Source organism: Salvia splendens, chromosome 2 (assembly GCF_004379255.2).
Source record: "Salvia splendens isolate huo1 chromosome 2, SspV2, whole genome shotgun sequence".
Classification (NCBI taxonomy): Eukaryota; Viridiplantae; Streptophyta; class Magnoliopsida; order Lamiales; family Lamiaceae; genus Salvia; species Salvia splendens.
In genome coordinates, this window is record NC_056033.1 from 41,667,474 (window position 1) to 41,676,562 (window position 9,089).

At 39.0% G+C, this 9,089-nt stretch overlaps 2 protein-coding genes across 4 annotated transcripts; both read right to left on the minus strand.

Moving 5' to 3' along the window:
- Nucleotides 1-809: 809 nt before the first annotated feature.
- Nucleotides 810-8,840, minus strand: LOC121792914. 3 transcript variants are annotated; one of them, XM_042191049.1, is made up of 3 exons: nucleotides 5,969-8,513; nucleotides 3,273-4,904; nucleotides 810-2,208 (listed from the first exon to the last, which is right to left on the minus strand). In XM_042191049.1, the coding sequence occupies exon 3, from the start codon at nucleotides 2,202-2,204 to the stop codon at nucleotides 1,071-1,073; it is 1,134 nt and encodes a 377-aa protein (XP_042046983.1). In that variant the 5' UTR covers nucleotides 2,205-2,208; nucleotides 3,273-4,904; nucleotides 5,969-8,513; the 3' UTR covers nucleotides 810-1,070. The 3 variants fall into 3 exon arrangements, 2 of the variants coding, with proteins under 2 accessions (XP_042046983.1, XP_042046984.1); XR_006048956.1 differs by lacking the exon at nucleotides 810-2,208 and adding an exon at nucleotides 8,665-8,840 and having other exon boundaries at nucleotides 3,506-4,904; nucleotides 5,969-7,600; XM_042191050.1 differs by lacking the exon at nucleotides 5,969-8,513 and having other exon boundaries at nucleotides 3,273-5,563.
- On the minus strand, nucleotides 4,222-4,900 carry LOC121780096. Its single transcript, XM_042177621.1, has 3 exons — nucleotides 4,639-4,900; nucleotides 4,361-4,587; nucleotides 4,222-4,245 (listed from the first exon to the last, which is right to left on the minus strand). The coding sequence occupies exons 1-3, from the start codon at nucleotides 4,898-4,900 to the stop codon at nucleotides 4,222-4,224; spliced, it is 513 nt and encodes a 170-aa protein (XP_042033555.1).
- Nucleotides 8,841-9,089: the final 249 nt, after the last annotated feature.

Here is a 9,089-nt window from a genome sequence, read left to right on the forward strand (position 1 = left end):
AATTTATTATTCTGTGACAGTCAAGCCTGGTATCTGCCCGGGATTTCCAATATAATTGACCCGTAGGTCCCATTATGATTTGACCTGAAGGTCCCACTGTAATATGACCCGAAGGTCCCAATATGTTTGACCCGAAGGTCCCAATATGATTGACCCGAAGGTCCCAATATGTTTGACCCGAAGGTCCCAATATGATTGACCCGAAGGTCCCACTATGATTTGACCCGAAGGTCCCAATATGTTGACCCGAAGGTCCCAATATATCCACTGTAATTTCAGATCCAGGGCAAAACCGTCACAGATCCTTTTTAATCCAATGATTCACATCATAAGGATCATAAACATATCATTTGCACCAATAACATATTCATACCATATTCCATCAAATTACTCAATATATCTAAACAAACATGTCCATTTCAGCAATCAAATATTCATATCATATTCGACCATCAATATCAAATAATTCATAATCATATCAACTTCACATCATATAATCACATAATTCACTCCAATTCAACATATAACAATGAACCACATAACACATGTAAAACTAAAAGTGTGATTTATACACACCTGATTAGGATAGATAACCTGGTCAAACACTAGCTCTTGATTCCCGATCTACGTTCCTTGATCCTCTCAAAAATTCATAAGTGTAGAATTTCTCTCTCTTTTTCCCCCTTCTTCCCTTTTTTTTAACCTCTTTCAACTCCTTTATATATATGACGAAGCTTACTTCAGAAGCTAAACCGAAGCTTACCTCAGAAGCTAAATACGAAGCTTACATCAGAAGCTAAATACGAAGCTTACCTCAGAAGCTAAATACGAAGCTTACCTCAGAAGCTAAACTAATACAAAGAGTTACTTTCTTTTCTTTCCATATTCTCACTACATATTACTATAAATCCCATGCACACATTTTCCATGCACAAGACACTTAGTATTAAGCACACATACACATTTGCATAACTAATATATAATAAAATATGTAATTATGCCATATGATGTATGATTTGGGTCACGGATGTCACAATTCTTCCCCTCTTTAGGAATTTTGTCCGCAAAATTCATTTCTTTCTAATACTTGCACTCATAGTCTGTCCTCTTCCACGACCTCGATTATTACTTGCACTCGATGCTGCGGGTCGCACATTCTGTACTGTTGGTTCCGTCGCTGCTCTTCCACTCGATATCATGTTAGGCCGAAGTGGGCATTCCCTATAATAGTGTCCTTGTTGACCGCAGTGAAAGCAACCTCCTATAATTAGTCGACACTCTCCTGTATGTGGTCGTCCACAGTGCACGCATAAAGGTCGTGCACGTGCTGTCACACCAGATCCTCGTCCCCACTCATAACTAAAAGGTGGTGCACGTCCGCCTCTTTGACCCAATTTACCTCCTCTACTGAAACTCGATGCCGAAGAAAAAGAACTAGGCCTTTTTGAAATGTTCGAGCTTGATTCACCCCTATACTCCGGTGGTCCCCTCTTTTGTCTTTGAATATACACATGTCTTTCTTTCACTAGTCTTTCTGCTCGTATAACTGCTGCACGTAGATCATTATAAGTACGAAAGTCTGAAGGTGTGATTTTGCTTCTTATCTCGTATATCAATCCTTCTTCAAAACGTCTGCACTTATCTTGTTCTGTAGGTAGCAATGCCGATGCATAACGAGAAAGCTGAGTAAACTTCACTTCATAATCTGCAACTGATATAGATCCTTGTTTAAGGGACAAAAACTCTCTTTGCTTCTCATCACGATACACTGGTGGCATATACTTATCACTGAACTCTCTCAAGAAGTCATCCCAACTGAGTACTGGAGGATGTATCATAGCTCGTGGGACAGTCTCCCACCAATAGTAAGCATCGCCCTGAAGAAGAGACACTGCATAATCAAAACGTTCTTCTGTAATACAACCCATCTGATTAAACACACGCTCTGTCCTCTTCAACCATATCTCAGCCTCGGCAGGATCAGTAGTCCCAACAAAGTCAACGGCTCCCATCTTTCGTAGTTCTTTAAAATTTTTACCCCTTGGTCTCATTTCTAGCCCCTGTACTTCTTGTTCAACCTGCCTATGTATTGGCTGGCTACCCCGAGATGATGCAACAGGTGTATCAGATGCTTCTGCAGTTGATGAATTATGCGGGGCGGCTGACCCTTCTCTCCTCGATGACGTATGTTCAGGAATATCCATGTTCCTGATTATTCAAATGCAAATGCAACTTATACCCAATACGTATCATATGCAATGTATGGATGCAATGTCCCAGCGGGATTTTATCCCCGCTCTGATACCACCTAAATGTGACACCTCAACCCCTCTGATGTATGCACTTACTATAAATAAATTTCTTATCATAAAAGCAATCGATACACGTGTCTAATTCATAGAACACACATATTATATAACTCTAAAATTCAACATTCATCCAGCACATATTTCAAAACATCCTGTAAAGTAGTGAAACCCTCTCACAACTCTATATACTATACATTTATCTACATGCGAAACTGATGAGGAGGAGAAAGTTGCCAATATGCGTCAGCTGCCAAACCTGATAACACTTTAATCTCACATGATACAATATCAAGCATACTCTTTTATCAAAACATATAATCAGAAACAATACATCTCATACTTTAAAAACAAACCATTTCATATTCATATGCATATGCCTCTCTGATCAATTTATTATTCTGTGACAGTCAAGCCTGGTATCTGCCCGGGATTTCCAATATAATTGACCCGTAGGTCCCATTATGATTTGACCTGAAGGTCCCACTGTAATATGACCCGAAGGTCCCAATATGTTTGACCCGAAGGTCCCAATATGATTGACCCGAAGGTCCCAATATGTTTGACCCGAAGGTCCCAATATGATTGACCCGAAGGTCCCACTATGATTTGACCCGAAGGTCCCAATATGTTGACCCGAAGGTCCCAATATATCCACTGTAATTTCAGATCCAGGGCAAAACCGTCACAGATCCTTTTTAATCCAATGATTCACATCATAAGGATCATAAACATATCATTTGCACCAATAACATATTCATACCATATTCCATCAAATTACTCAATATATCTAAACAAACATGTCCATTTCAGCAATCAAATATTCATATCATATTCGACCATCAATATCAAATAATTCATAATCATATCAACTTCACATCATATAATCACATAATTCACTCCAATTCAACATATAACAATGAACCACATAACACATGTAAAACTAAAAGTGTGATTTATACACACCTGATTAGGATAGATAACCTGGTCAAACACTAGCTCTTGATTCCCGATCTACGTTCCTTGATCCTCTCAAAAATTCATAAGTGTAGAATTTCTCTCTCTTTTTCCCCCTTCTTCCCTTTTTTTTAACCTCTTTCAACTCCTTTATATATATGACGAAGCTTACTTCAGAAGCTAAACCGAAGCTTACCTCAGAAGCTAAATACGAAGCTTACATCAGAAGCTAAATACGAAGCTTACCTCAGAAGCTAAATACGAAGCTTACCTCAGAAGCTAAACTAATACAAAGAGTTACTTTCTTTTCTTTCCATATTCTCACTACATATTACTATAAATCCCATGCACACATTTTCCATGCACAAGACACTTAGTATTAAGCACACATACACATTTGCATAACTAATATATAATAAAATATGTAATTATGCCATATGATGTATGATTTGGGTCACGGATGTCACAATTCTTCCCCTCTTTAGGAATTTTGTCCGCAAAATTCATTTCTTTCTAATACTTGCACTCATAGTCTGTCCTCTTCCACGACCTCGATTATTACTTGCACTCGATGCTGCGGGTCGCACATTCTGTACTGTTGGTTCCGTCGCTGCTCTTCCACTCGATATCATGTTAGGCCGAAGTGGGCATTCCCTATAATAGTGTCCTTGTTGACCGCAGTGAAAGCAACCTCCTATAATTAGTCGACACTCTCCTGTATGTGGTCGTCCACAGTGCACGCATAAAGGTCGTGCACGTACTGTCACACCAGATCCTCGTCCCCACTCATAACTAAAAGGTGGTGCACGTCCGCCTATTTGACCCAATTTACCTCCTCTACTGAAACTCGATGCCGAAGAAAAAGAACTAGGCCTTTTTGAAATGTTCGAGCTTGATTCACCCCTATACTCCGGTGGTCCCCTCTTTTGTCTTTGAATATACACATGTCTTTCTTTCACTAGTCTTTCTGCTCGTATAGCTGCTGCACGTAGATCATTATAAGTACGAAAGTCTGAAGGTGTGATTTTGCTTCTTATCTCGTATATCAATCCTTCTTCAAAACGTCTGCACTTATCTTGTTCTGTAGGTAGCAATGCCGATGCATAACGAGAAAGCTGAGTAAACTTCACTTCATAATCTGCAACTGATATAGATCCTTGTTTAAGGGACAAAAACTCTCTTTGCTTCTCATCACGATACACTGGTGGCATATACTTATCACTGAACTCTCTCAAGAAGTCATCCCAACTGAGTACTGGAGGATGTATCATAGCTCGTGGGACAGTCTCCCACCAATAGTAAGCATCGCCCTGAAGAAGAGACACTGCATAATCAAAACGTTCTTATGTAATACAACCCATCTGATTAAACACACGCTCTGTCCTCTTCAACCATATCTCAGCCTCGGCAGGATCAGTAGTCCCAACAAAGTCAACGGCTCCCATCTTTCGTAGTTCTTTAAAATTTTTACCCCTTGGTCTCATTTCTAGCCCCTGTACTTCTTGTTCAACCTGCCTATGTATTGGCTGGCTACCCCGAGATGATGCAACAGGTGTATCAGATGCTTCTGCAGTTGATGAATTATGCGGGGCGGCTGACCCTTCTCTCCTCGATGACGTATGTTCAGGAATATCCATGTTCCTGATTATTCAAATGCAAATGCAACTTATACCCAATACGTATCATATGCAATGTATGGATGCAATGTCCCAGCGGGATTTTATCCCCGCTCTGATACCACCTAAATGTGACACCTCAACCCCTCTGATGTATGCACTTACTATAAATAAATTTCTTATCATAAAAGCAATCGATACACGTGTCTAATTCATAGAACACACATATTATATAACTCTAAAATTCAACATTCATCCAGCACATATTTCAAAACATCCTGTAAAGTAGTGAAACCCTCTCACAACTCTATATACTATACATTTATCTACATGCGAAACTGATGAGGAGGAGAAAGTTGCCAATATGCGTCAGCTGCCAAACCTGATAACACTTTAATCTCACATGATACAATATCAAGCATACTCTTTTATCAAAACATATAATCAGAAACAATACATCTCATACTTTAAAAACAAACCATTTCATATTCATATGCATATGCCTCTCTGATCAATTTATTATTCTGTGACAGTCAAGCCTGGTATCTGCCCGGGATTTCCAATATAATTGACCCGTAGGTCCCACTATGATTTGACCTGAAGGTCCCACTGTAATATGACCCGAAGGTCCCAATATGTTTGACCCGAAGGTCCCAATATGATTGACCCGAAGGTCCCAATATGTTTGACCCGAAGGTCCCAATATGATTGACCCGAAGGTCCCACTATGATTTGACCCGAAGGTCCCAATATGTTGACCCGAAGGTCCCAATATATCCACTGTAATTTCAGATCCAGGGCAAAACCGTCACAGATCCTTTTTAATCCAATGATTCACATCATAAGGATCATAAACATATCATTTGCACCAATAACATATTCATACCATATTCCATCAAATTACTCAATATATCTAAACAAACATGTCCATTTCAGCAATCAAATATTCATATCATATTCGACCATCAATATCAAATAATTCATAATCATATCAACTTCACATCATATAATCACATAATTCACTCCAATTCAACATATAACAATGAACCACATAACACATGTAAAACTAAAAGTGTGATTTATACACACCTGATTAGGATAGATAACCTGGTCAAACACTAGCTCTTGATTCCCGATCTACGTTCCTTGATCCTCTCAAAAATTCATAAGTGTAGAATTTCTCTCTCTTTTTCCCCCTTCTTCCCTTTTTTTTAACCTCTTTCAACTCCTTTATATATATGACGAAGCTTACTTCAGAAGCTAAACCGAAGCTTACCTCAGAAGCTAAATACGAAGCTTACATCAGAAGCTAAATACGAAGCTTACCTCAGAAGCTAAATACGAAGCTTACCTCAGAAGCTAAACTAATACAAAGAGTTACTTTCTTTTCTTTCCATATTCTCACTACATATTACTATAAATCCCATGCACACATTTTCCATGCACAAGACACTTAGTATTAAGCACACATACACATTTGCATAACTAATATATAATAAAATATGTAATTATGCCATATGATGTATGATTTGGGTCACGGATGTCACAATTCTTCCCCTCTTTAGGAATTTTGTCCGCAAAATTCATTTCTTTCTAATACTTGCACTCATAGTCTGTCCTCTTCCACGACCTCGATTATTACTTGCACTCGATGCTGCGGGTCGCACATTCTGTACTGTTGGTTCCGTCGCTGCTCTTCCACTCGATATCATGTTAGGCCGAAGTGGGCATTCCCTATAATAGTGTCCTTGTTGACCGCAGTGAAAGCAACCTCCTATAATTAGTCGACACTCTCCTGTATGTGGTCGTCCACAGTGCACGCATAAAGGTCGTGCACGTGCTGTCACACCAGATCCTCGTCCCCACTCATAACTAAAAGGTGGTGCACGTCCGCCTCTTTGACCCAATTTACCTCCTCTACTGAAACTCGATGCCGAAGAAAAAGAACTAGGCCTTTTTGAAATGTTCGAGCTTGATTCACCCCTATACTCCGGTGGTCCCCTCTTTTGTCTTTGAATATACACATGTCTTTCTTTCACTAGTCTTTCTGCTCGTATAGCTGCTGCACGTAGATCATTATAAGTACGAAAGTCTGAAGGTGTGATTTTGCTTCTTATCTCGTATATCAATCCTTCTTCAAAATGTCTGCACTTATCTTGTTCTGTAGGTAGCAATGCCGATGCATAACGAGAAAGCTGAGTAAACTTCACTTCATAATCTGCAACTGATATAGATCCTTGTTTAAGGGACAAAAACTCTCTTTGCTTCTCATCACGATACACTGGTGGCATATACTTATCACTGAACTCTCTCAAGAAGTCATCCCAACTGAGTACTGGAGGATGTATCATAGCTCGTGGGACAGTCTCCCACCAATAGTAAGCATCGCCCTGAAGAAGAGACACTGCATAATCAAAACGTTCTTCTGTAATACAACCCATCTGATTAAACACACGCTCTGTCCTCTTCAACCATATCTCAGCCTCGGCAGGATCAGTAGTCCCAACAAAGTCAACGGCTCCCATCTTTCGTAGTTCTTTAAAATTTTTACCCCTTGGTCTCATTTCTAGCCCCTGTACTTCTTGTTCAACCTGCCTATGTATTGGCTGGCTACCCCGAGATGATGCAACAGGTGTATCAGATGCTTCTGCAGTTGATGAATTATGCGGGGCGGCTGACCCTTCTCTCCTCGATGACGTATGTTCAGGAATATCCATGTTCCTGATTATTCAAATGCAAATGCAACTTATACCCAATACGTATCATATGCAATGTATGGATGCAATGTCCCAGCGGGATTTTATCCCCGCTCTGATACCACCTAAATGTGACACCTCAACCCCTCTGATGTATGCACTTACTATAAATAAATTTCTTATCATAAAAGCAATCGATACACGTGTCTAATTCATAGAACACACATATTATATAACTCTAAAATTCAACATTCATCCAGCACATATTTCAAAACATCCTGTAAAGTAGTGAAACCCTCTCACAACTCTATATACTATACATTTATCTACATGCGAAACTGATGAGGAGGAGAAAGTTGCCAATATGCGTCAGCTGCCAAACCTGATAACACTTTAATCTCACATGATACAATATCAAGCATACTCTTTTATCAAAACATATAATCAGAAACAATACATCTCATACTTTAAAAACAAACCATTTCATATTCATATGCATATGCCTCTCTGATCAATTTATTATTCTGTGACAGTCAAGCCTGGTATCTGCCCGGGATTTCCAATATAATTGACCCGTAGGTCCCATTATGATTTGACCTGAAGGTCCCACTGTAATATGACCCGAAGGTCCCAATATGTTTGACCCGAAGGTCCCAATATGATTGACCCGAAGGTCCCAATATGTTTGACCCGAAGGTCCCAATATGATTGACCCGAAGGTCCCACTATGATTTGACCCGAAGGTCCCAATATGTTGACCCGAAGGTCCCAATATATCCACTGTAATTTCAGATCTAGGGCAAAACCGTCACAGATCCTTTTTAATCCAATGATTCACATCATAAGGATCATAAACATATCATTTGCACCAATAACATATTCATACCATATTCCATCAAATTACTCAATATATCTAAACAAACATGTCCATTTCAGCAATCAAATATTCATATCATATTCGACCATCAATATCAAATAATTCATAATCATATCAACTTCACATCATATAATCACATAATTCACTCCAATTCAACATATAACAATGAACCACATAACACATGTAAAACTAAAAGTGTGATTTATACACACCTGATTAGGATAGATAACCTAGTCAAACACTAGCTCTTGATTCCCGATCTACGTTCCTTGATCCTCTCAAAAATTCATAAGTGTAGAATTTCTCTCTCTTTTTCCCCCTTCTTCCCTTTTTTTTAACCTCTTTCAACTCCTTTATATATATGACGAAGCTTACTTCAGAAGCTAAACCGAAGCTTACCTCAGAAGCTAAATACGAAGCTTACATCAGAAGCTAAATACGAAGCTTACATCAGAAGCTAAATACGAAGCTTACCTCAGAAGCTAAATACGAAGCTTACCTCAGAAGCTAAATACAAAGAGTTACTTTCTTTTCTTTCCATATTCTCACTACATATTACTATAAATCTCATGCACACATTTTCCATGCACAAGACACTTAGTATTAAGCACACATACACATTTGCATAACTAATATA